Source organism: Heteronotia binoei, chromosome 21, assembly GCF_032191835.1.
Source record: "Heteronotia binoei isolate CCM8104 ecotype False Entrance Well chromosome 21, APGP_CSIRO_Hbin_v1, whole genome shotgun sequence".
NCBI lineage: Eukaryota > Metazoa > Chordata > Lepidosauria > Squamata > Gekkonidae > Heteronotia > Heteronotia binoei.
Genome location: NC_083243.1, coordinates 158,875,303 through 158,903,194, shown reverse-complemented (window position 1 = coordinate 158,903,194; position 27,892 = coordinate 158,875,303). Strand labels below are relative to the sequence as shown.

The following is a 27,892-nucleotide window of genomic DNA, read 5'->3' as shown; positions in this document are numbered from 1 at the left end:
CCGGACAAGCGCTGGCTGTTCGTCTACACCATGGTCAACTCCAGGGCCACCCGCTGCTTTGTCGACATGGCCTTTGTGAAGCAACACCAGATCCTGGTGCAGGACAAAGTCACTCCGACCCTGGTCAAAGCCGTCGACAGGTGCCTCCTCCGCTCCGGTCCGGTGACCCAGGAGACCCACCCAATCACACTCCAGATCCAACACCATCACGAGCAAGTACAATTCAATGTTGCTCGCATGCCCTGCTTTCCCCTCATTCTGGGACTCTCCTGGCTCGTAAAGCACAACCCCCTTGTGGACTGGGCACAGGGTAAGCTGAGCTTCAAGGACCCTTGTCCTCACCAGGCCCAGTTGGCCACCCTGGCCGCTACCACCCCCGCCCCAGCTGGTGGTCCTCTACTTCCCCCGGCCTATGTTGCTGATGTCTTTGAGGAAAAGGGAGCCGACCAGCTCCCCCCACAACGGCCTTATGACTGCGCCATCAATTTGGCACCAGGGGCACCCCTGCCTATGGGGCGGTTCTACCCCATATTCAAACCGGAGCTAGCAGCCCTGCGGGACTTTCTCACCATAAACCTGGAATGGGGTTTCATCCGGCCATCCACGTCCCCGCTGTCCGCCCCTGTTCTCTTTGTCAAGAAGAAAGGTGATGAACTCCAGCCCTGCAATGACTACCGGGCCCTGAACAAAATCACTGTTTGGGACCGCTACCCTTTGCCACTGATCCCAGAACTACTGGATCACCTTAAGGGGGCCCAGGTCTATACCAAACTGGACCTCCAGGGCTCATACAACTTGGTGCAGATCCGCGCAGGAGACGAATGGAAGACGGCTTTCAGGACCTGTAATGGCCAGTACAATTATCTCATGATGCTCTTTGGCCTGACCAACACCCTCACTGTCTTCCAAAGGCTGATGAACGACATCTTCCGCGACATGCTCAGACTGCTTTGTGATCATTTATTTAGATGACATTTTAATTTATTCCCAAAGCCCCGCCCAGCACGCAGGGCACGTCTGCCAGGACCTGCAACGCTTGCGCAAGCATGGTCTGTATGCCAAGCTAGAGAAGTGTGCCTTCGACTTAACAGCAGTCCAGTTCCTTGGCCACATCATCTCACCCCAGGGGACTCGGATAGACCTGAACAAAGTCAAGGCAGTCCTGACCTGGCAGATGCCGCGGAACCGCAAGGATGTACAGCGGTTCCTTGGCTTTTCCAATTATTACCGCCAGTTCATCCTTGCCTATGCCGACATAACCACGCCTCTGACCCAGCTCCTCCAGCCCAAAGAACCATTTCACTGAACTCCAGAGACAGACCATGCCTTCACCACCCTGAAAACCTGCTTCACCACCGAGCCGCTCCTGCGTTACCCAGACCCACAGCTGCCGTTAACAGTAGAGACCGACTTCTCCAGCGTGGCCCTTGGTGCAGTGCTATCTCAACAGGAGGACCCCTCCCAGCCACTACAACCCTGCGCATACTACTCATGGCAGCTGACGCCCACAGAGCGCAACTACACCATCTGGGAGCGGGAACTGCTGGCCATCACGGCTGGTGCATGGGTGTGAAGGAGAAAAGAAAGGGAACAGTAAGGATGTGGGAACAGCTAGGAAGAGGGAAAGAGGAAATAGTGTGGTGAGGGGGTGCAAGAGATAGTGAAGTCCCTCCTACAAGTCCTTCCAGGTTCCCTTGTGATGTAAATGGGCTCAGCTCAGTTGGCACCATGCAACTGGGCCACCCAGGGAGCAGGCTGATTGAGACTCCCATATATCTCCCACCCAGGACCTGGTAACCTTGTGGAAGCAACAAGTCTATTCTCTGACTTGCATCCACGCTCCTTCCTGATCCTGACCTGCTTGATTTCCTTGGCACCCTGACCTTTTGGCTTTTGGTCATTGACTTCTGATTCCGGTTTGTGATTCTGCATTGGTAACCTGGCTCCTGTTTGATTTCCTGGGCTTTGACCTTGGACTGGCTTTGGACTCCTGCCTGCCTGCACCCTGAGAACATGACACATTTGAATTGTATCATTGTACACTTTGTTCATGAAAACAAGTTGATATAAGTATAAAGTCTTACCAGGTTTTACATTCGGTGTGAATTTCCTCCCCTTTTGCATAAGAAATGCCACCATATTCACAAGGGCATTCATCAGCTGGCACACATGTACCATCTAGCTTTTCATATAAACCATCAGCACAAACACAGCCTGATTCACATCTGCTGGGAATCTGGAAAAATTTGTCAATTCCAAACTCAGTCATAGGATCAGAGAATCATAGAGTTGGAAGGGATCTCCAGGGTCATCCAATCCAACCCCCCACACAGTGCAGAAAACTAAGAAATACCTCCCCCCCATACCTCTGGTGACCCCTGTTCCATGTCCAGAAGATGGGGAAAAAAACCCTCTAAGATCCTTGGCCAAACTGGCCTGGAGAAAAATTGCTAACTGACTCCAAAGTGGCAATCAGCATTTTCCTGGGTGTGCAAGAAAGGGCCATGAGAACTAAGCACTGATGCAACCCTTCCTGCCCTCCCTCTCATGATCTGCCTAATTCACAGAATAAGCATTGCTGCCAGATGGCCATCTAGTCTCTGTTGAAGAACTTTGAAAGGAGAGCCCACCATCTTCTGAGGAAGCCTGTTCCACTGAGGAACTTCTCTAACTGCGAGGAAGTTCTTCCTAACATTTAGTCAAAAACTCTTTTTATTTAATTTCAACCCATTGGTTCTGGTCCAACCTTCTGGGGCAACAGAAAACAACTCTGCACTATCCTCTATATGACAACCCTTCAAGCCCGTTTAGGCGGCGAGCATATTTTAGCTCACCTGCGGAGCCAGATGGACCCGGAGTGGTTCCAGATGGCTCTATGGGATCCCTGGCCTCCTGCCGATTCCCTGGATGACCTGACAGTCTTGGTATGACAGACTCTCCAGAGCCATTGATGAGATCGCACCTCGGCATCCTCTGCGCCCCCGCTCGAAGCTGGCACCATGGTATAGCATGGAGTTATGACAGATGAAGCGAGGACTCAGATGACTAGAGAGGCAGTGGCAGCGTACTCGAGATGAAGTGACTAGAACATCTTATAGTTTATGAGGTACTATGAGATGGCAGTCAAAGCCGCAAAGAAAATGTACTTTGCGACCAAGATTGCATCTGCAATTTTGTGCCCAGCACTATTGTTCAATACAATTCAGACCCTTACAACGCTGCCACAAGGCAGGTCAAATTCTAAGTAATTGGAGATCGGCTGTGAGGCCTTTGCGAATTTCTTTGCAGATAAGATCTTGTCGCTCCGCCACGACCTTCCCACCACATTGGAGACAGTATGTGAACTCGAGGCCCCGTGCCTGTCTTCTGGTTTTGTCCTGGATTGCTTCAGTACTCTCAGGCTAGAAGAAGTTGACAGGATCCTCTCTACTGCACACCCTACAACTTGTGATCTGGACCCTTCTCCCTCCTGGCTTATTAAAGCTTGCCAGAGGGAGCTCAGATATCCTATACGGGATGTCGTGAATAGATCCCTTATGGAAGGGCATTTTCCAACACCTCTTAAAGAGGCTGTGGTCCACCCTCTCTTGAAAAAATCAACACTAGACCCGGCCGAATTGGCACACTACCGGCCAGTCTCGAATTTACTCTTCTTGGGTTAAATTATTGAGAGGGCAGTGGTGCTGCAGTTACAGAGCTTTCTGGAGGACACTTCCATTTTAGATCCCCACCAGTCCGGCTTTTGCCCAGGCCATGGGGTGGAGACAGTGCTGGTCGCCCTGGTAGATGACCTCCAGCGGCACCTGGATCAAGGCGGCTTGGCAGTACTGATGTTGTTAGACCTATCGGCAGTGTTTGATACGGTCGACCATCGGTTGCTGACCTGCTGTCTCATCGACACGGGGAATCAGGGGTTGGCCTTACAATGGCTTTCCTCTTTCCTTGATGGTCGGGGACAAAGGGTGGTGATTGGGGGTGAACTGTCATGGAGATACACACTTGACTGCGGGGTGCCTCAGGGGGCAGTGCTCTCCCTGATGTTGTTTAACATCTACATGCGCCCCATTGCCCAGATTGCCCGGAGGTATGGGCTGGGTTGTCACCAGTACGCTGACGACACTCAGCTCTATCTGCTGATAGATGGACGGCCTGGCTCTGTCCCAGAAAATCTGGACCTGGTGCTGCAAGCCATGGCTGGATGGCTTAGGCTGAGTAGACTGAAGCTAAATCCAGTGAAGACAGAGGTCCTTTGCCTGGGTCGCGGGGGTCCAGGAAGGGAAATTCCCCTACCGGCCTTTGACGGTGTGCCACTAACAATGGTGTGCAAGGTCAGGAGCTTGGGGGTTTCTACTGGAGCCTGCCTTGAAAATGGAGGCCCAGATAGCAGCCACTGCTAAGTCAGCATTTTTTCATCTTAGGCGGGCAAGGCAGTTGGTTCCCTTCCTGGAGCATGGCGACTTGGCAACAGTGATCCATGCAACAGTCACCTTGAGGTTGGACTACTGTAATGCCCTCTACATGGGGCTGCCCCTGTGCCAAACCCGGAAGTTGCAGCTAGAGCAGAACGCTGCGGCCCGGCTGTTATTAGGGCTTCCCAGGCGAGAGCGCATTCAGCCGGGGCTACGGGAACTGCACTGGCTGCCAATAGTATACCGGGTTCGTTACAAGGTGCTGGTTATTACCTTTAAAGCCCTATATGGCCTAGGACCTATCTACCTTAGGGACCGTCTCTCCCCATACGTTCCTCAAAGAGTACTTAGAACTGGATCACAAAATCAGCTAGTAATCCCCAGGCCGAAGGAGGCCCGACTGAAATTGACCAGAGATAGGGCTTTTTCAATCACAGCCCCCTGCTGGTAGAACCAGTTACCCGATGAAGTGAGGGCCTTGTGGAACCTTGGACAGTTCCGCAAGGCCTGCAAGACTGTCCTCTTCCAGTTAGCATACAACTGACTGGCATTTAAGAACTTTGGAGGAAGCCCGTCACCATCAGATTAACACCAAATTAATAGACTGTTTTTGTTCCTTTTAACTGTCTTAATTGTTTTAACTACTGTAAATTATTGAATATGTATTTTAATATTTGTTAATGTTATTTTTCTATGCTTTTATGTTGTAAGCAGGCCTGAACCCGCCTTGGTGGGAAGGGCGAGATATAAATCGAAATAAATAAATAAATAAATAAATAAGTACTTGAAGATAATTATCATATCACCTCTCAGTCATCTTCTCTCCAAGCTAAACACACAATGGGAGTACTATCTAGAAAGCTGGGATGTGGAATACTTTTAGATGTTCTAATCAACTGTCAGTTCACATTAAAAATTGCAAGAATTTACACATTTCCTTTCATAATGACAAATGGCATTGCTTGTAGATAATATTTTTGTGACATCACAGTAATTGCCTAAAAGATAATGAACTTACACATTCTGCTCCAGTAGCCAGCATTTGGCAGGTTGGTGCGCAGGCAGCTCCATATTTGTTTCCTGAAGTTGCTGAGCATGATATATATTTTTTGGGAGGCTTGCAGTTTTCTATGAAGAAGTAAATAGATACAAAATTTTACTTCAGCTCAGGCCCATAGCCAGGATTTTTAAAGTTGGGGGCATTCAAATTTGGCACTTAGCAGCTCCCACCCAATTCTTTCTGGGTGTGCCTGCCTGCTGGTCTCTGCATTCCACTCAGTGCGTGGCCCCAAAGCGCTTATTATGAAAAACGAAATCAATGAGCCCACCCCTCTTGCCTGTTCTTCCTCTCACACCCTGCCCTCCATTGTTGCCAATGCACAGCATGTCTCGCTCCTTCTCTAGAGGCTGTGGTAAAGTGGCTTTCTCTTTTCCACCTTCCCTTGTTCATCCCCCTCCCCCACATAACATTTTTTTTTTAAAAAAAGGAGGGCTAGGTACTGTTCCTGCTGGCATATGCCTCATAAGTCAGCCAGGTGGCAAAAACAGCCTAGGCCAGGGATAACTGGCCATCACCACCATCCATCCATTGTTCACCCTGTGGAAGGAACATGCACTGTGTGCTGCTTTGCCTTCCCAGCCCCAGAGGGCGAGTCCCACCTCCTTCCATGAGGCGGCTTTTGGCAGGAAAGGGCTGTCTGCCCATGATGGCTCCTCCGCTCTTTTGCAACACTTGCTTCCAGTGGTCCCTTCCATGGGACCATTCCTGGCTTCTGCCTAACCAGCTGCAGCCAACTCTTCTGCCCATGCTGCTGCCTGCCCACAGGTACTAGTAGCCCCTCAAGCAGTGGTGGTGGGGAGGGAGGGAAGGTCACAGGTCAGAGGCCCTGACTCAGGGACCAGTGTTAGGATGTCCCCCCATAGCTATGGTCCTGTTTCAGATATATATGTTCTTCAAAGAGGAGTGCTGACATTCATACCTGCAGGGTCTATAGCTTTTCGAGTACAACTCAGATTTCCATTAATGCAGTAGCTAGAACAGAAAATGTTGTTAGTATATTCTAGGAAGTGGTTAATAACTCTTACTTTTTAAAATTCTTATTAATATTTTTGAGGAAATGGTGGTTTTGTTTTAATATTACGAGTGTTTCCCATTCAAGCCCATCTATGAATTATTGCTGTTGTTTTTTGCAATCCATTAATTATCAAAGGTAAAAGTAGTCTCCTGTGCAAGCACCAGTAGTTTCCAACTCTGGAGTGACATTGCCACACAGCATTTTCATGGCAGACTTTTTACGGGGTGGTTTGACATTGCCTTCCCCAGTCATCTACATTTCCCCCCCAGCAAGCTGGGTATTCATTTTACTGACCTCGGAAGGATGGAAGGCTGAGTCAACCTTGAGCCAGCTACCTGAACCCAGCTACCTGAACCCAGCTACCACCGGGATTGAACTCAGGTTGTGAGCAGAGATCTTTGACTGCAGTACTGCAGCTTTACTACTCTGCGCCACGGGGAACCTGTCCATTAATTATTAACCTCTAGCAAATAACATTTTGTAGTGTTAATTTTAACTAATGTCATTCCTCTTTTTACATTAGACAGGACAAAGCACAAACGTCTGTGTAGATGCTCAATGTCAGTAAAAACATTTCTGCATTTATGGCTATGGATTATAGACAGTTCTGGCCCTGTGGATTCAGTATGACTACTATTCTTATTTGGGACAAAACAGACATACGGTACCTTTAATATACGTTTTCATATCCGGACAATAATGGTACAAAATGAAGTGGTTTTGAATTAAATTAAGGTGGGTAGCCATGTTGGTCTGAAGCAATAGAACAAAGTTTGAGTCCAGTGGCAACTTTAGGACCAACTGAGTTTAATTCTGGGTAAGCTTTGGTGTGCATGCAGACTTCATCAGATACATTGAAACAGTTTACCTCAAGCCTTACATATAGGAAGAGGGGGGAGCAGTTGCCAGGAAGGGCTAGTTAGAGTCAAGATGCATAAGAAACTGGGCAATAAGTATTGTTAAGATTGGATTAAAGCAGTTGTGGCACTGGGCTCAAATCTAGTTCTCACATCTTTTATTAACTCTTTTGTTATTTGTATACTGATTTGCTGCTACTCACAGGCCTTACCCACATACAGGGCTTTTTTGTAACAGGAACTCCTCTGCATATTAGGCCACACACCCCTGTTGTAGCCAATCCTCCTGGAGCTTACAATAGGCCCTGTACTAAGAGCCCTGTGAACTCTTGGAGGATTGGCTACATCAGGGGTGTGTGGCCTAATATGCAAAGGAGTTCCTGCTACAAATAAAGCTCTGCCCACACATTATTAGCTTTTCTTATGAATCTTGACACTGATTAGACCTTTTTGGCAACTAATCCCCCCCTCCCCCCATATGTAACACTTGAGGAAATCTGTTTCAATGTGTCTGGAGAAGCATTCATCTACACATGATAAATCCGTTTCTCACTTATACCCAGAATTGAACTTTGTTGGTCTTGAAAGTGCCCTGGACTCAAACTTAGTTCTCACATCTGTTTGTTAACTCTTATATTTGTATGCTAATTTGCTGCCATTCACAGGTCTTAATGACTGCTTTAATCCAATCTCAGCTATACTTATCACCCTGTTACTTATGCATCTTGACTCTAACTAGCCCTTCCTGGCAACTAAATCTCACCCCACCCACTTCATGTAAGGCTTGAGGAAAACTGCTTCAATGCATCTTCAGCGGAACAGGCTTCCTCACAGGGCCATAGCCAGGGTTTAAAGTTTGGAGGGCACAGGAACACAATTTTTGTTTGGAGGGCCTAGGGGGCCACCAATAACCCTCTCCCAGCAGCTCTGCAATGTCCCACACCTGACAGTTGGAGTCCTCTAGTCAGGTCCATGGGGCGGAAGAGGGCATGAAGAGGGACACACAAGCCAGCCAGTGTAAGCCAGTCTCCTCAGGAGGAGAGGAAATCTCAGGTGTCTCCTGCATGACCCCTCCCCCTGCATGGCCACACCGGGATCTTCTTAGCACCAGTCCTGTGCTCCTCCTCCCTTGCCATGGTCACCGGGGAGGGTTGCTCCGATCCTCATCTTCCATCCCCAGCAAAAGCTCTCCCCTGAAGGCAGCCCCTGCCAGATTCTTTTCCCTGCAGTTTGCAAGGAGGGCAAGCCTGACCCAGGACAGAGGCTCTGCTGCTCAGCCATAGCTCCTCCTGCCCCTTGCCCTGGCATTCCTTTTGGAGCAGAGACTGAAGGCAGCCAGCAGCATATTCAGAGTGACAAAAGCCAGTGGTGGTGAGTGATGGGAAACTCAAAGGAGGGGTCACAAAGGTGGAACAGAGTTTTGATTAGAGGGGTCTGGACCCCCCAGACCCTCCTGTAGCTATGGGCCTGCTTCCTCAGCAGGTGGTGGGTTCTCCTTCTTTGGAGCTTTTTAAGCAGAGGCTATATCTGACAGCAACCCTGATTCTGTGAATTAGGCAGATCAATTAGAAGGACAGGAAGGGTTGCATCAGTGCTCGGTTCTTGTGGCCCTTTCTTACATGCCCAGAGAAATGCTGATTGACACTTCTGGGATAGTCAGCAATTTTTCTTTAGGTCAGTTTGCCCAGGGATCCTGGAGGTTTTTGCCATCTTCTGGGCATGAAGTGGGGGGTCACCAGGGATGTATGTGTGTGTGTAAATTTCCTGCATTGTGCATGGGGTTGGACTAGATGACCCTGGAGGTCCCTTCCAACGCTATGATTCTATGATCTGATGAAGTCTGCATGCATACGAAAATTTATACCCAGAATTAAACCTTGTTAGTCTTAAAGGTGACACTGGACTCAAACTTGCTTTTGCATTATTTATTTGCACATTTTTCTTGAAGTTTAGAAATAACTTTAATCAAATTTGTTTGTTTTTTAAATAAAGTACTGTTTTCAGCTTCATAATGCTAGCCAAGATAGTAGCTGTCTGCATACTCTTTGTTACCTAATTTTCTATGGTAAGGATAATGGCACTGGGCTGGGCACCAAAAATATATTAGTACCAATGTTCCCTCTAAGATGTGGAGTCTTGTGAGCAGAAATTCTACTTTATGAGCTACTAGTATTAAAGTTGTGAGCTACTAGCATTAAAGTTGTGAACTACTGCATAAATTAGTTTGCTCTGGGGACATTTTTCTTGAGCTAAGACAAAAATGTGTGAGCCAGAGGCTAAAAAACTGTGAGCTAGCTCACACTAACTCAGTTAGAGGGAACACTGATTAGTACCCATTCCTACCACACCAACCTTTCCCACTGCTTCATAGCGTTACACAAACACTTCTCAAAGGATGTGTGCCATACAAAAACCCTGAAGACATATATCCACAATAAACAGATCCACCATGTTTTTCTTTTCCCTGCAACAGCTAGAAAGAGTATTCCTTTTTTCTTTCACATTTTTTTGAAATACAATGTTTAAAAGTCAAAGAATTTAAATTCTGTTCTAAACAAAGGAAACTTCAGTATGAAGATACAATCCATACTACAATTAGTTTAGTATAACAGATGCTTACCAGGTAATTCCACCAATTATGACTGACTGATCAGCCTCAATGATCTGTCTGTCTTCCAAGTAGCAAGGGCACTGGGATTTACGAACACATTCATTTTTGTAGTTCAGGTAAGTCCCTTTTGGACAATTGCAGCCATCTATAGGGATGTCAGTGGAGTGGCATTCTAAATCTCGGTTGGAAAGAGACAAGCATGTCCTGTCACAGGACTGAGTGTTATAGCTGAATGTTTGATTTCCAGTACAAGAGATAGCTGTAAATGGGAGACAAAAATAAGTAGATTTTGCTGGTCAGAAACTATCTGCTGCTTATTGGCACATTCTACACATTTTTCATGCAGGAGATTAATAGAAGATTTCAGGCAGTTCAGTGAAGCTTATATGGGAACGCAGCTCTTACTGCTCTACTTCCAGGTGGACTATTGATGGTACACTAGTTAGAAGAGCTCCAGAAAGTCTTCTGACAATTAAACTTACTCAACTCTGCAATGGTTCTGACAGTCACTCATTTCCACACAATTCATAGTTGAGCAATCACCTCAGAAGAGTAAAGGAATTTGGGAGCAGTGAACAAGCTACCATCTGTACAAACACATCCCTGCTTCATACACCCTCCCCCCCAATTTGTGTGACCAAACAAGAACCGCACTAGAACTTTAATCCTGGTTCAGCCCTGTCCCCAACCTGACATTCTATGCTCGAATCATGGAATCATAGAAACCAACTCTATGAATTTATAATTCTATGATTCTAGTGTAGACAATCAGTTTGGGGACAGGGTTGAACCAGGATTAAAGGTCTAGTGCAGAACTGGCCAAAGGAAGGGCCTTTTTGTGGTGGCACCTATATGACAGAACTTTCATTTTGCTCCTATATTGCTACCCTTCAAGAAACAGATGAGCACTGTTTGTTTTTGCAGGCTTATGGAATTTGTTTAAAATAGTGGGCTTCTGTTCTTTTTGGCTGGCTTCTAATTTTTTACTTTATTATTCTGATGTTTTAGAGTTTTGAAAGTGAGATGTTGTATTTTATAGCTTAAATCATTTGCCTGCTAGGCTGAAAAAGCAAACTACAAAACAATCTAAATTATAAATGTGAGATTACACCTTTCCTTCTAGTATATGAAAAATCACAAGTTGTACTACTTTTAAACTAAGTCACTTAACATAAGAGAAGCCATGTTGGATCAGGCCAATGGCCCATTAAGTCCAACACTCTGTGTCACACAGTGGCCAAATTTTTTTTTTATATATATATATATATATATATATATATATATATATATATATATATATATATATATATATATATATATATATATATATACACACACACACACACACACACACACACACACTGTGGCTAATAGCCACTGATGGACCTCTGCTCCATATTTATATCTAACCCCCTCTTGAAGCTGGCTATGCTTGTAGCTGCCACCACCTCCTGTGGCAGTGAATTCCACATGTTAATCACCCTTTGGGTGAAGAAGTACCTCCTTTTATCCGTTCTAACCCAACTGCTCAGCAATTTCATTGAATGCCCATGAGTTCTTGTGAGAAAGGGAGAAAAGTACTTCTTTCTCTACCTTTTCCATCCCATGCATAATCTTGTAAACCTCTATCATGTCACCCTGCAGTCGACGTTTCTCCAAGCTAAAGAGCCCCAAGCGTTTTGAACCTTTCTTCATAGGGAAAGTGTTCCAAACCTGTAATCATTCTAGTTGCCCTTTTCTGCACTTTTTCCAATTCTATAATATCCTTTTTGAGGTGCGGTGACCAGAATTGCACACAGTATTCCAAATGAGACCACACCATTGATTTATACAGGGGCATTATGATACTGGCTGATTTGTTTTCAATTCCCTTCCTAATAATTCCCAGCATGGCATTGGCCTTTTTTATTGCAATTGCACACTGTCTTGACATTTTCAGAGAGTTATCTACCACTACCCCAAGATCTCTCTCTTGGTCAGTCTCTGCCAGTTCACACCCCATCAATTTGTAGCTGGGATTCTTGGCCCCAACGTGCATTACTTTGCACTTGGCCACATTGAACCTCATCTGCCACGTTGACGCCCACTCACCCAGCCTCAACAGATCCCTTTGGAGTTCCTCACAATCCTCTCTGGTTCTCACCACCCTGAACAATTTAGTGTCATCTACAAACTTGGCCACTTCACTGCTCACTCCCAACTCCAAATCATTTATGAACAAGTTAAAGAGCATGGGACCCAGTACCGAGCCCTGTGGCACTCCACTGTTTACTGTCCTCCACTGCGAAGACTGCCCATTTATACTCACTCTCTGCTTCCTATTAATTAGCCAGTTTTTGATCCACAAGAGGACCTGTCCTTTTACTCCATGACTCTTGAGTTTACTAAGGAGCCTTTGATGAGGAACTTTATCAAAAGCTTTCTGGAAGTCAAGGTAAACAATATCTATTGGGTTTCCTTTGTCCACATATTTGTTCACCCCCTCAAAGAAATGTAACAGGTTAGTGAGGCAAGATCTTCCCTTACAGAACCCATGCTGAGTCTTCCTCAATAACTCGTGTTCATCAATGTGCCTACTCATTCTGTCCTTGATAATGGTTTCTACCAACTTTCCTGATATTGAAGTCAGACTGACTGGCCTGTAGTTTCCCGGATCTCCTCTGGAACCCTTTTTAAAGATGGGGGTGACATTTGCTACCTTCCAGTCCTCAGGAACGTTGGCAGATTTCAATGAAATATTACGTATTTTTGTCAGAAGATCCACAAGTTCAACTTTGAGTTCTTTCAGAACTCTTGGATGTATGCCATCCGGACCTGGTGACTTATTAGTTTTTAATTCATCTATCAGTTGTAGGACCTCCTCTCTTGTCACCTCAATCTGACTCAGGTCTTTCAACACCCCTTCCAATATAAGTGGTTCTGGAGCAGGCAAAGACTTCTCATCTTCCACAGTGAAGACGGAGGCAAAAAATGCATTCAGCTTCTCAGCCATTTCCCTATCCTCCTTCAGTAATCCTTTGACCCCTTGGTCATCCAAGGGCCCCACTGCTTCCCTGGCTGGTTTCCTGCTTCTAATATATTTGAAGAAATTTTTATTGTTGGTCTTTATGTTTTTTGCAATATGCTCTTCATAGTCCCTTTTTGCTTGCCTGATCACAGTCTTGCACTTGATTTGCCACTGCCTGTGTTCCCTTTTATTAAACTCACTTGGACTAGCTTTCCACCGCTTAAAGGAGTCCTTCTTACCTTTTATAGCTTCCATTACTTTGTTTGTTAACCATGCAGGCCTTCTCTTATACCTGTTTGTACCTTTCCTAACTAGTCCTACTTCTAGGATTGTAGTTTTAAATAGCCTCCAAGCTTCCCCAAGGGTTTTGACTGTATTTACCTTTCCTTTCAGTTTCCTCTTCACATGCCTCCTCATCTCAGAGAATTTACCCCTTTTAAAGTTAAACGTGGTTGTGCTGGTCTTTTGGAGCAACTCTCTATTATACAAATGGTGAAATCAATAACATTATGGTCACTGCTCCCAAGCAGTGCGATAACTTTTACATCTCTCACCAAGTCTTGGGCATTACTTGTGTACGTGTGTGAATGTAAGTTTTACTGAGCAATGGAAATTGACTTTTGTTTCTGTATATTTAATGGTAATTTGAGGACTACTTACTGCAGTTGTCAATGCTGCTCCGCCAGTTCCCAAGAATCAGTCCCATGGAAGCACACACACGTGCATATGATCCCAGGGCAGAGCAAATATAAGGAAAGGTCTCCTCATAGTTACAGGCTTGGTATACACATCTCTGAAAACAAGCAAATATTCTCTTAGGAACTTTGATTACTAGTTTGATTGAACTAGTTCTCACATGAATATCACTCGATCAAACAACTCTGGACAACATAGATGAATATAATGTGTTAAGCTGACTCCGTTTAAAAGTGTATTTAATATTATACAGAGGTTCCGTCTAGGGGTGTGCATTCGGTTCGGCCGAACTGAATCAGCCGCCGAATCACCCCTGATTCGGCTGTATACGGAATCGCATACAGCCGATTCCAATTGGGGCCCATGATGCGGGAGCCGAGTATAGCTCCCCGTATATTTCCGTATAAATATTCGTAAGTATATGGCTGTCAATACAAAAGGCGGGAAAGTAGCTTCTGCAGCCTCAGGGGAGCTGTTTGTCTCCTTTCCCGCCTCTCCCATAGCCTCCCTGGGATCAGGGAGGGGGGGAGGGGGAAGAGGAGCCCCAGCAGCCAATCCAAAGCATGCATTTGCAAAATGCATTGTAAATGCATGCTTTGAAGGGCTTTTGCGTAGCTTATCCTCCAGCCATCAGCAACAATGTTGTTCTTTTGTCTGTGTGTGAGAGAGATTGTTCTGTTCTGGCCCTTTGGCCTCAGGCAGCTGCTGCTGCTGCTCAGTGCTCACTCAGGCTTACCAGACTTGCTTGGAGTAAGAGAACATGTCTAAAAGGTAAGACAGTCTTGGATTTCTTGTTTTTATTTTAGTTGTAAAAGGACTTTTTAAGACTCAGAGTCCCTTTACTTGTCCAGATTTGGGTGGTGGGTACTAGCTTATTTGGGGTTAGGGGGTTCTGCTGGGGTGGGTTTTTTTTTGCCAATTTCCCCATATCTTAATTTAGTGAGAGGACTTTTAAAAGTACAATGTCCTTTTACGTCTTCTGATTTGGGTGGCTTGGATTTCTTGGGGTTAGGGTGAAGGGTTTTTTTTGGGGGGGAGGGGTTGGCAAAGTTCCTGTATTGTTAAAAGTTAAGTTTTTACTGTTTTAAAAGGATTCTGTGTTTGATTTGTTGCTGCTTGTTGTGCTTGGCCAGCTCTCCTCATGTTTTTTGGGGCAGGGCTGGAGAGCTGGCATCTGTAGATTGTGTGTTCTGTGGCAGGGAAGCTGGCACCTGGGTGAGAGACCCAGAACCAGCTGGCTTGTTGTGTTCGGCCAGCTCTCCCCGTGTTGTTTGGGGCAGGGCTGGAGAGCTGGCATCTGGGTTTGCTGCAGCCAGGTCTGCAGAGCAGACCTTGAGCAGATTGTGTTTTGTGTGGTGGTGATGTTGGCAACTGGGTTTATATTGGTTCCAGGCCTGCACTGCAGGGTTCATAGAGTAGATAGAGGGATGTAGTGCATTTGGGTCCTATAGAGATTATCTGGTGTGTGAAGTTAGGTTTGACTTTGGGTGCCCCAGGAATTGGACCCCCTGGTCCAATTTTTTTGGGACTTGGGGGTTTTGTAAGGGAGAGTCCCCTGCAGGTTCCCTGCAGTTTTTGGGGCTCTCCCTCAAACCCCCTGCCCCCCAGTAGCCTCTAATTATGCCCTATGTTGCCATTGATTTCAATGGCCCATAGGGTATAACGGTGGAATAGGGGCACCCTCTTTGGGTGCCCCTGCAATGGGATCCCCCGGCCCAATCTTTTTGGGACTTGGGGGGTTTGTAGGGGAGAGTCCCCTGCAGGTCCCCTGCAAATTTGGGGGCTCTCCCTCAAACCCCCTCCCCTCCAGGTGGCTTCAAATACACCCTATTTGCCATTGATTTCAATGGCCCATAGGGAATAATGGGGCCATATATTCGGAAATAGCCGCGCATCTACCGTATATGCAGCTATTCCGACTACGGAATTCAGAAATATACGGGATTCCGAATTTTTTCCCCCCGTATACTTCCGGGTCCGTGTAATTCCGAATTTTTTTTTTTTGCACATCCCTAGTTCCGTCTTCAGCGTTTGAACTATGATGGCTTATTCAAAACTTAATACTTACTGGTGTTATGTATGAAGTGAACTGGTTTGCTACTGCATAAAGACAGCTGTTCTGAGTAAATTCCCAAACTGTGTCTTTCAGCCAGCATACCATTCAATGTTTTACAAGGAAATAATGAGCTATTTATAAGTATTCTTGATTACAGTTATGAAATTCAAGTTGAGGCCTGGAGGTCTCCTTGAACTACAGCTGATCTTCAGACAACAGGGATCAGTTCTGTCAGAGGGAATGGCAGCTTCAGAGGGTGGACTTTATGGCATCACATCTCTATTGAGCTTCCATCCCCAAACCTTTCTTCCCAAGAACCACCCCAAATCTTCAGGAATTCCCCAAGCTGTAGTTGGCAACTCTGTCCCACTGACAAATCAAGATGGGTAGCCGTGTCAGTCTGTCTGCAGCAATAGAAAAGAGCAAGAGTCCTCTAGTACCTTAAAGACTAACAAAATTTATGGCAGGATATGAGCTTTTGTGAATTATTGATCACTTCTTCAGATATTTGGAGAAGTGAGCAGTGACTCATGAAAACCTATATCCTTCCTATACACAGACAAATATTTGGGGCTCTGAATGTATTCAGGAGCCCCACAAAAACGGCTTATGTAATCATAGCAGCAAAATAATGAGGTAGGCTTATGCTGGCTATAGCCAATAGCATTTTACCAGAAATTTCAATAAAATGCTTATAATCAAATATTTAGCTGCTTTTGTGCTGTGGTAATCTCTACCTTATAAAATGGAGCAGGATTCACCACCAGATGACATTTCTCAAATAATGATCCTTTCTTTATAAGAATGGAGCAGTGGGTCTCTGCGCACATTTCTAGACAAAAGACACAAACAAAGATTTAACCCGACTTCCTTTATTTCTGAGCCAACCCTAAAACAGTTGAGATGAAGGCAAATTGGCAACAGTGGGTATAATACATTGTAGTTACTTTTGTTGCCTATTTCCTGGTCTGCTTCACTTATTCTCTTCACATTTGCGGCTAGGTTTGTTATTTGGCACACTTCTTATATCTATCTATGAAAGTCCCAATTTATTTTACATATGAAGTATTTCTTTTTCAGATCGAGAATCTGAGCTTCCTTATTATTTATTTATGCATTTAAAATATTTCTATGCTGCTTTCCCACACAATTCAGTGTCCCCAAGGTGGTGAACTTTAAAACAAAACATTCAAACATTTCAGACATTAAAAAATTATAACATATTTAAAGCAAATATAAACTCCGTCCAAAAAAATACTTCACTTCATGGTGGAAGAGAACAATGGAAAGAGATTAATTTTCCTGGGAGGGAGATCAAAAGTTTGGGTGGGATGATAAAAAGGTTATTTTTTGGGTTGCCCTCCCATCTAGCCTTCGATAGTGGTGAGCACCCAAAGCAGGGCTTCCAAAGATGGCTTATAGGAGAGTAGGAGGTCCTTCAGGTATGCTGGCCTCAAGTCATATTGGGCTTTAAAGGTCAATACAAGCACTTTGAATTGGGCCCAGAAGTAAACTGGGAACCAAAGTAGATGGAAGAAGACTAGAATGATATTGTCCTTACAACACACTCCAGTGGCATATTATACTAAATGTAGCTTCTGAACTGTCTTCAAGGGCAGCCCCACATAGAGTACATTGCAATAGTCTAGATAACCAAAGCAAGAGCAAGTAAATCTTTCCTACCTAGAAATGGCAACAGCTGGCTCACCAGCTGATGCTAGTGAAAGGCACTCCTGGCCAACTCTGCCACTTTTTTATTCTGGTGCTAGGGGGGGGGAAAGACTATCTAGAATAAAATATGGGCTTGTAAGGACACCTGTTCATTTTATATGCCTAGTATATTTTGGTCACATTCTTTGATTTGGTGTAGGGTTTGTGTGTGTCAGAAAAGCTGAAAGCAATACCATAAGTGGTCTGAATTCCTAGCAGAGTCACTCAAGGCAGAATGTTCACTGCTAAGACACCAGACTAAGATGCATCCACCCACTTCAGGGATCAACAGCTGCATCAGCAGAAGATAATAGTTTCAGGAGTGATGGGGTGAAGGAATCCTTGGAAGGTAGTAGCTACTGGGCAACAGCAGTAATGGAAGGTGACACTGGTAGAGAACCTTTAATAGACAATGGCAGTGCCATTTCAGCTAACCCTGTTAATACTGCCCAGAAGGCAGCAATGGTAAACCAATTCTGACCAACTCCTAAGAGACAATCCAAAATGAAAAAAAAAGATACAGTGCTGGAAAATGGAACACCCAGGTTGGATGGTACTCAATCAGCTACTGGGGAAGAGTTGAGGACAAGTTTGAGTAGTACTATTCTTAATGACACAACTGGATTAAAGTCATAAGAATGTAAAAGAATCCATGTTGGATCAGGGCAATAGCCCATCCAGTCCAACACTCTGTGTCACACAATGGCAAAAAAACCCAAGTGCCATCAGGAGGTCTACCAGTGGGGCCAGAACACTAGAAGTCCTCCCACTGTGCCCCCCCAAGCACCAAGAATACGGAGCATCACTTGCCCCAGAGAGAGTTCCAATGATAAGCTGTGGCTAATAGCCACTGATGGACCCCTGCTCCACATGCTTATCCAATCCCCTCTTGAAACTGTTAATGCTTGTAGTCGCCACCGCCCCCTGTGGCAGTGAATTCCATGTGTTAATCACCTTTTGAGTGAAGAAGTACTTCATTTTATCAGTTCTAACCTGACTGCTCAGCAATTTCATTGAATGTCCACAATTTCTCATATTGTGAGAAAGGGGGAAAAGTACTTCTTTCTCTACCTTCTCTATCCCATGTAAACCTCTATCATGTCACCCCTCAGTCAACATTTCTCCAAGCTAAAGAGCCCCAAGCATTTTAACCTTTCTTCATAGGGAAAGTGTTCCAACCCTTTAATCATTCTAGTTGCCCTTTTCTTCACTTTTTCCAGTGCTATAATATATTTTTTGAGGTGCGGTGACCAGAATTGTACACGGTATTTCAAATGAAGCATCACCATCGATTTATAAAGGGACATTATGATACTGGCTGATTTGTTTTCAAAGTCAAAAGGATGTTCAGTTGTTGACATGAATGGATGCAAAAGGAAAGTCCAAAGCTGTTTAATGCATATGACAGGAACATGGCATGTGTGAAGTATGAATCAAAGTAAGCTTTAAATTGTAAAATGAGAAATTGAACATTTAAACATTGCAGTCCTGGGAGTGAGTAAACTAAAATGGACTGGATTAACACATTTTGGTCAGAAAATTACAAAGCATTTTACTTGGGGAAAGACAAACAGAAGAAGTGGAGTTGAACTAACTGTGAAGCAAGATGTAGCACAAGCAGAAGCAGTCAGGAGCTCTATTGCAAACGCTGAATAATATCAATTAGACTTCATGGAATGCCTAGCAGTATAACTGTTCAAATTTATGTCCCAACTACAGATGCTGATAAGGAAGAAATAGAAAGTTTTTATGCAAGTGTCCAGGGAAAAAATGATCACATCCTTAAACAAGATGCACTGATATTCACAGGTGACCAGAATGCAGATGTAGGAAACAAAGCAGAATCAAATATTATTGGAAGATTTGGGCTAGGGGCACAAAATGAGGCAGGAGATCAACTCAGAGAATACTGAGAAGACAATTTGTTCATTACAAACATGTGTTTTAGGCAACCAAACAAATAATTGTATATGTAGACATCTCCAGACAGTCAATATAGAAATCAAAGAAATTATGCAATCGGAAGGAGGAAAAGTTCTAAACAAAACCAGAAACCTATTATGGTACAGACCATGAATGGTTAATATCAAAAGTTACAATAAAGCTGAAGAAAAACACCAAATCATTCATAGCACCAAAACACAATCTAACATTCCTGAGGAGTTTAAAGAACATGAAAAGAACAGATTTGCATTGCTGAGTTCAAGTGAATGTGAACTAGAAGAGCTATGGGTTGAAACCAGAGTTATTATCAGTGAAGAATGTGCAAAGACTATTCCTGTGGCCAAAATAAAAGAAAAGCCTCAGTGGATGACTGATTAAGCTCTTAAAATTGCTAAAGACAAACAAGAAGCAATATTAAAAAGTGATAGAATTAAAAGTCTAAATGCAGAATTAAAAGTCTAAATTCAGTGTTCCAGCAACTTGCATGTAGAGACAAAGAGAATTATTATAATAACCAGTGAAAAGAAAGAGAATAAAAAAAAGCAAGAACAAGAGATCTGTTCCACAAGATTCACGAGATCAAAGGGAAATTTAAAGCAGTTATTAACACAAAAATACATTAACTGAACAAGACAAAATAAAGAAAAGATTGGGAAAATACACTGGAGAACTATAGAAAAGAGATGACAAGATGACAGATTCTTTCAAAGAAGAACCTCCAGTTTTAGAAAGTGAAGTGAAAGAACAGTTGGGAGAAACAAATCACCAAGATGGGATATCAATAAAGCTATTGCAAACTTTCAAAATCTTAACAAGATTGTGCCAACAAATATGGGAAGCAAAACAGTGGCCCACAGACTGGAAATGCTCAATTTATATTCTAATTCTCAAAAAAGGAGATGTCAAAAACTGCAGCAACTATCAGACCATTGCATTAATTTCTCGCACAGGTAATCTTACAATGAAGGCTGTTACTGTATGTGAAATGAGAAATGCCAGATGTTCAAGGTGGATTTAGAACAAAAAGGGCACTAGTGATTTTATTGCATTTTTTTTTTTACTGGAGCATATGAGAGCATTTCAGAAGAAAACTGCCTTGTGTTACATAGACTACACCAAAACTTTTGATTGTGTGGATTAGGGATGGGAACAAACTGGCTAACAAACCAAAGTTCATCACAAATTTTGGCTTATTCAGGGTTTGTGAACTGGAGTTTGTGAACTAAAGAACTGAGATGAACTGTCATGAATTTTGGTGCAATACTGTGATATCTGTGATGGTTTTTGAAGAGCAGAAAGCAAGGGTTTACCCTTGTTTTCTGATCTTCAGGAGAAACAGCTGAATGGCTGGGAGCTCCCCACTGCTCAGCTATTTGGTTTAAATGGCTCAGAACTATCTCAGAGGAGAAAGGTGAGAGGGAGTCAGTCTGGTGTAGTGGTTAAGTATAAGGACTCTTATCTGGGAGAAACGTGTTTGATTTTCCACTACTCCACATATACCTGCTGATGTGACCTTGGGTCAGCCACAAGTTCTCTCAGATCTGTTCTGCTCAAGAGCAGTTCTGGGAGAGCTCTCTCAGCCCCACCTACCTCATAGGGTGTCTGTTGTGGGGAGGGGAAGGGAAAGGAGATTGTAAGCTGCCCTGAGACTCCTTTGGGTAGTGAAGGCCAGGGTATAAATCCAATCTCCTTCTCCTCCACTGCTTCTGCTTCTTTCTGGGAGATACTCCTCACTTTCTCCTGGGCACTGCTCACTGTGGCCAAGAGAAAGGTGGAAAACAGTCTCTTTCTGGGGACACTTCATCCCCACTCCAGGCTGCCTGGCATAGCCTCTTTAAACAGGCTGTGTGAGGGAACCTGACTGACAGCTGAGCTGCTGGGGAGAGACTTTTCCATACCAGCCAGCTATCTTGAGCTCATTTGAACATTTGATTTAAAGGGGCTATACCAGGGACCCTGAGGCAGCTGTAAAAAGGGTGCATGAGTGGGCCTGAGATAGCTGGACTAGTGCAGAGAAGCTCAGCTCCCTCAGGGCTGCCTGGTGCAGCCCTGAGACAGTTGGGCCAGTGCAGAGAAGTCTTTCCCTGAGAGTTCAGCTGCCTTTGGGTTTCTGGCACAGCTTCTTTAAACTGGCTGCATGAGTGGGCCTGAGACAGCTTGGCTGGCAGGAAGTCTTTCCCTGCTGGCTCAGTTGCCTTGGGCTGCCTAGTGCAGCCCTTTTAAACAGACTTCATGAGTGGGCCCAAGACAGGTGGGTCAGCAGAAAGGAAGGAATTAAGTGCCTTCCCTAGGGCACTTCACCCCCACCTTTTTGCTGGCTGCAGCTCACTGTAGCCACCAGATAGGAAGGGGTTAAGTGGCTTCCAGGGGCACTTCACCTTTCCTTTTTGCTGTCTGGGGAAAGCCATAGCCAGCAGAAAGGAAAGGGTGAAATGTCCTTAGGAGGCACTTCATCCCATATTTAACCCTCTAGTTTTGTTCAAAGCAGTGGGGAGCATAACCCAGTAGTTTAACTAGCTCAGAGACATTTAAACTCTTTCATTCTGCCCCCCCCTTTGATGGGGAGCAGAAAGCATGGTTTTAAATTTAAATGGTCCTTGAGCCTATAAAAACAATTTGGTTCAGGACCAGCATATCTGTTTGGTTTGGGGCTCAGTCACAAACAATGGATCAAACTGAACAGCAAAAATGTGGTTTGTGCCCATTCCTAGAGTGGATCATGAAAAACTATGGTTGGTTTTGGAAGAAAAAGGTGTGCCACACATCTGATTGTTTTGATATGCAACCTCTACAGCCACCCAAGTCCTGCCCCAGAAAATCTGGGCAAGGCATTAGAAGCCATGGCTGGGTGATTACAACATAGTCAGCTGAAACTCAGTCCATTGAAGATGGAGGTCCTGTGTCTGAGCTTGGGCAGGATGGTTCAGGAATCAGGCTCCTGGCCCTCGACAGGATGCTGTTGCTAATGGCACTGAGGGTTAGGAGCCTAGGGGTGGTCCTGGATGCCTCGCTTTCTATGGAGGCCCAGGTCACCACTGTTGTCAGTCTGCCTCTTACCATCTTCAGCAGATCAGGCAACTGGTTCTTTATCTCTCTGCCTAGGACCTGGCCACAGTGACCCATGTAATGGTCACTTCCAGGTTAGATTACTGTAACTCACTTTATGTAGGTGTACCCTTGAACCTGATCCAGAAATTCCAGCGGGTGCAAAATGCAGTGGCTTTCTGCTGACTGTGATGTCTATATGGGCACATATTCAGCTGGTGCTCCACCGGTTGCATTAGCTACCAATTGAGTATTGGATCCGTTTCAAGGTGATGGTATTAACTTTTAAAGCCCCGAGCAGTCTGGGACCAACATATGGTTCACTGTCATAATCTCACTGCCCAGCATGCTCTTTTATATTCAGCATAAAACATCTCAAAAAGTCTAAGCTTATATATAATTTTAGCAGCTTCTCTATAATGTGGAATCTCTAGGATGAGAACAATGGTCCTAATTATTGCTTCAGTTTCCCCTTTATAGCTCAGCTCCTCTTTGCAATATACTTTTGGTTTATAGCAATAAGGAGACGATAACAAGACCATTTAAACAGATCATTTCACTTACTGTTCAATTGACTCATAGAACAAGGATCCGTATCTCTTTCTAAGGCAGGGTGGCAATTTCCTGCTCTCCAGGAATCCACAAAGAGAGGTGCTGTTCCTTCAACAATATCCATGCTGGTTAAGAAATCATCTGAAGTTTCTCCATTGTAGTTACCACACAATCCTGGAAATAAAGAAAGACATGGAAGGAAAGAAAAGTAAGTAAGAATGAAGTCAGTTCCTTGGTAAGCCAATGTACTGTTCTATATGACTATGACAGGAATGTTCTAGACCACCAAGTTTCACTCTATAAAGGATCCTAAACAAATTAGATCCTAAACAAATGAAAATTGATTTCACAGTCCATTCCAGTAGCCTCTGATCAAATTCAGAGGCATTCAATAAATATCTCCAGTCCTTATTAGACAGTTCCAGAAGCCCATAGTTCATAGTGGGTCGCCAATGTCTTTAAACTCTGTGCTGCAATAAAGGGTTACATGAAGAAGTCCAACCAAGTTTAGAGATGTTCCAATTTAGATCAATTTATATTATTCTACATATGTTTGGATGTCTCTTGTGGTTACGCTACTATGTCAATAACATCATCTGTCCTACAACTTGCCATCAAATCTTGCAAGGAGAGGTCTACCATGTCTCAGGTCATGCTGCTGCATCTTACATGCTATTTCTAAACTATACTTGAAAGGTATTCTAGGTGTCATCCAAAAATATCCTAATGAGAACCTAGCCTGGAACCTACTTCAAACATAGATTGCCAACATACATGACCACAGTAAGGTATGAAGTAACAATTATTGTTGTGTGATGTGGGTAGATCAGCTCCCACTTCAATCACATCGTCTTTGGATGAAATGTTTTTGATATTGAGACAGTTATGTGTAACAAGAGGTTCAGACTAGAAAAGGTGTGTGTGTGTGTGTGTGTGTGTATATATATATATATACATACACACACACACGCACACACATACATGCTATCTGATTCTAAGAAAGTGGATATAAATCCATGCAAAGCCATTAATATATTTAATGACTTGCTTTCAATGCAAATGTCAATGTACACTTGTCTCTGCTTTGTGTGGGCAATTCATGATCCATGCATGCATGGAAGCCTGTTTCCATATATGTATATTCCTTGCTGGATTGGAGCAAATTAGTTCATACAATTGCATCTGGTGTAAAGAGGAAAATCATTAGGAAAGTTTAAAGAAACACCATATTTGATTAGCCATATTTGAAGCGGAAGAGATGAACAGGGCTGGGTAGAATCTTTTTGAAAGTACTTGTGTATGAAGTCTCACAGCCTTCAGTCACTGAAACCAAGAATCAAATGATATGGGATTCTGTACCTTGGGTTTTGCCTTTGAACTGAAAGCCGACTTTAATATAAGCTTGTAACACCGGCAGAATTTGAATTATCAGCTCCAGCCCAAATTCTGTGTACACGTGAATATGGGTAGATGATTGTTTGAAGATAATGATGTCCCCTAAAAAGAAGTATAGGATTGAGAAATAGTGATTATGGATTATCTAATTATCTCTTTTGCATGATGATTATTTGGCATTTGAATGTTTATTTATATCAATCAAACCTTTAATGGCATAGAGAGTGAACTAAGACAAAGTACATCATTGTAGAATAAGAGGAAAAAGAAAGAGTTATACAGTTAAAATTTAAATATAATAATCACTATGCCTTGTCTTGACGGATCTTTATGACACACTGGAGAAATGAAGCTTCTCAGTTATGGCAAGAAAAACATCATTCAAAATGTATTGGACCTTAGTATGATCAGACTAATGTTCCCTCTAAGCTATGGAGTCTTGTGTGCAAAAATTCTACTTTGTGAGCTATTGGCATTAAAGTTGTGAGCTACTTTTGTTTGCTCTGGGGCCATTTTTCTTGAGCTGAGACAAAAATGTGTGAGCTAGACACTAAAAAAACTGTGAGTTAGCTCACACTAACTCAGCTTAGAGGGAACATTGGATCAGACAATCCCGTCTTATATTCAAGTATAGGGTCTAGATACCTACAATGAATGTTTACATAAAAAGGGCAATAAAAGAGGATATGTGGGATTGTTTCAATACATTTTAATTTACACAAGCAAAGTCTAGCCGAGTAGGCTTTCATTTTGATAGAACTGCCATATAGAACTGCTGATGGCATAGTGTTACATCTGGCCAAGGAAAAGGCTCTACACTGTTAAGGATTTTTCAGAGGATAAAAATAAGGGGCCATATGTCTACATCAAATGAAACCCCTAAACTCAGAGGAGAACAAGTTTTGTTAGCAGCACTGTGAAGATTTTGTAATTCAATTTATCATTCAGGATGCCTCCACTTGCAAAAGTATAAGGAGTCTAAGGATATACCAATAGTGCCAATTAGAAGATCTATATTCTGAAAGCATTTGGAAAATGAGGTTATAAGGATCAGAATTATGATGTATTCACAACCAATATTTAACAGTTAAAAGCCATGCCCTGGTTTCAACTAGGGCCTGTCCAGTTTCCAGGCATATGGCTCATAGTGGGGCATTCCTAGAATTTTGTGGAGAAATTTAGCTTGGATACATTCCAAGGAATAATCCAGAGTGCCTATCCATAATAAAAAAAAGGTAAAGGTAGTCCCCCTGTGCAAGCACCAGTCATTTCCAACTCTGGGGTGACATCGCATCACAACGTTTTCACGGCAGACTTTTTATGGGGTGGTTTGCCATTGCCTTCCTCAGTCATCTACACTTTAGAATGGAAGGCTGAGTCAACCTTGAGCTGGCTACCTGAACCCAGCTTCTGCTGGGATCGAACTCAGACCGTGAGCAGAGTTTGGACTGCAGTACTGCAGCTTACCACTCTGCACCAATCCATAATGGGCTACCATATAACACTTGCGCACCTACTTTAGCATTACAAATTTTCAGAGCAGCAGGAACAAATTGATCACCTTTGCTATTAAAAAAAGCACATAGTAGCTAGGGCACTGGACTTAGCCACATCGGTTGCAGACTTTTGATAAACAGTCCAAGATGTGTTATATTGGAAATATATACCTAGATACTTAAAATGTCTAACCTATTCTGTTTCCATTGAATCCCCATTTAAATGAGAAAACAAGGGTTTTTGATTTTTCATAGTTCAAATTGGAGCTTGTTAGATGCAAAATACTCAAGGCATCAATTTAGAAGATGCCTCAAACCCACTCATGAGCAAGACATTAATAGAGTGTCATCTGCATAGAGTAATGAGGGTACATGTTTAGAACTGTGTTTAGGGCTATGACCATCAACTCCAGACAGACTCGGTGCAAAATCATTGAGAAAAAGATTAAATAAAGAGGGGGCTAAAATGCACCCTGTTTAACTTCTTTATTGGTTGGAATTTTGAGGGTTAACTTTCAAGCTAGGAAGCATTTAACCTGATAGGTCGTGAGAGTATGCAGTTTCCTGATAAGCAGCAGCAGCAGAAGATGATATTGGATTTATATCCCGCCCTCCACTCCAAAGAGTCTCAGAGCGGCTCACAATTTCCTTTACCTTCCTCCCCCACAACAGACACCCTGTGAGGTGGGTGGGGCTAAGAGAGCTCTTACAGCAGCTGCCCTTTCAAGGACAACCTCTGCCAGGGCTATGGCTAACCCAAGGCCATTCCAGCAGGTGCAAGTGGAGGAGTGGGGAATCAAACCTGGTTCTCCCAGATAAGATTCCACACACTTAACCACTACACCAAACTGGCTCTCTTATCTATATTAATTTTGTTTAATTTGTCTCAAAGTAAATCTCCGTCTATAGAGTCAAAAGTTCCATTAAAATCTAGGAAAGCAGTATATAATTTAAGTTTAGCTTTCCTAGTGCATTTATTCACCAGATGGGATAAGATAGTACAGTGATCCAACATGGTTTTACCCTAGCAAAAGCCCGCTTGTTCCAGCCCCAACATTTGCTATTGTGTCATCCAGATAGTGAGTTTGAATAAGTGCTTGGCATACAGCTTCCCAATTATAGAAAAGAGACTTATGGGTGTATAATTTGAGGGGGACGTAAAGTTGCCCTTTTTATAGATGCTATAAGTACTATTACTGCATTTGTCCAAGACTCTGGCATTATGCTGGTCTTATAAACCATGGGATCTCCCATGGGATTCAGGGAACTGGGCAAAGGAAGCTCTGGCTATTTCTCTCCCCAGGGCACCAGGAGGGGAAGGAGCCTCAACCAATGGAGAAAATTGTTTTGCTCTGTAGCTCCTGTGTGATTGAACAAGCCTTGTAAAGCAAGCTGAGATGCAGAAGGAAGACAGAGAGAGGGATAAGGAAGCAGATGATAGCCAGTTGCTCAGGGGCTTGATAAACCCTCTGAGGGCCTGATTTGGCCCCCGGGTCACATGTTTGACACCCCTATAATATAAACCATCATTAAAGAGGCAGCAAGTAGGGGGCAGTGGCTTCAGTTGGATAAAGCTGTGATTTTACGGTTTTAATTAAAACTTTTAAAACTTGTATTTCATTTTATCTCATCTGGAGAACTTCTTAGTATACTTTTCAGCCATGCAGTCAAGCAATTTGCAAATTGTAATCATGGTAATTAGTCTCTGTGAGTTAACTCCCAGGGAACGAAGAAATTCAGGTAGTCTCCCAAATTAGTAAAAAATTTAGAGCTACCTAATTATCTAATGAAAAAAAGAGAAAAAGAAAAGGGGGGTTTTCTTGGAAGTTCAAAACCATTGAACAAAGTGACTTTTAAAGGGGATCTGCTAGACACTGGGATGGACTCAGTTACAATGGATGTGAGGGTGATCTGGTTTCAACATCTGTCACCCCACTGATCACCAGGGTTGACTTGGCTGATCTGGCTGGCTAGGTGGTTGTCCTCTACCTCCCTCACCACTCCATGTGCATCACTCCCAAAGCTGCACGCTTGGTGGA

General features: G+C 43.7%; 1 protein-coding gene across 1 annotated transcript in view; it reads right to left on the bottom strand.

Annotated features, from left to right (window-relative positions):
- The window catches only part of MUC6 (mucin 6, oligomeric mucus/gel-forming), an 88,434-nt gene that overhangs the window by 32,349 nt on the left and 28,193 nt on the right, over positions 1-27,892 (bottom strand). The window contains exons 13-20 of the mRNA XM_060262402.1: positions 24,322-24,459; positions 22,975-23,136; positions 16,449-16,543; positions 13,620-13,752; positions 9,962-10,211; positions 6,389-6,441; positions 5,428-5,537; positions 2,085-2,236 (exon numbers count right to left, since the gene is read on the bottom strand). Coding sequence (XP_060118385.1) covers positions 2,085-2,236; positions 5,428-5,537; positions 6,389-6,441; positions 9,962-10,211; positions 13,620-13,752; positions 16,449-16,543; positions 22,975-23,136; positions 24,322-24,459 — 1,093 coding nt within the window. The remainder of the gene's footprint in view (positions 1-2,084; positions 2,237-5,427; positions 5,538-6,388; positions 6,442-9,961; positions 10,212-13,619; positions 13,753-16,448; positions 16,544-22,974; positions 23,137-24,321; positions 24,460-27,892) is intronic.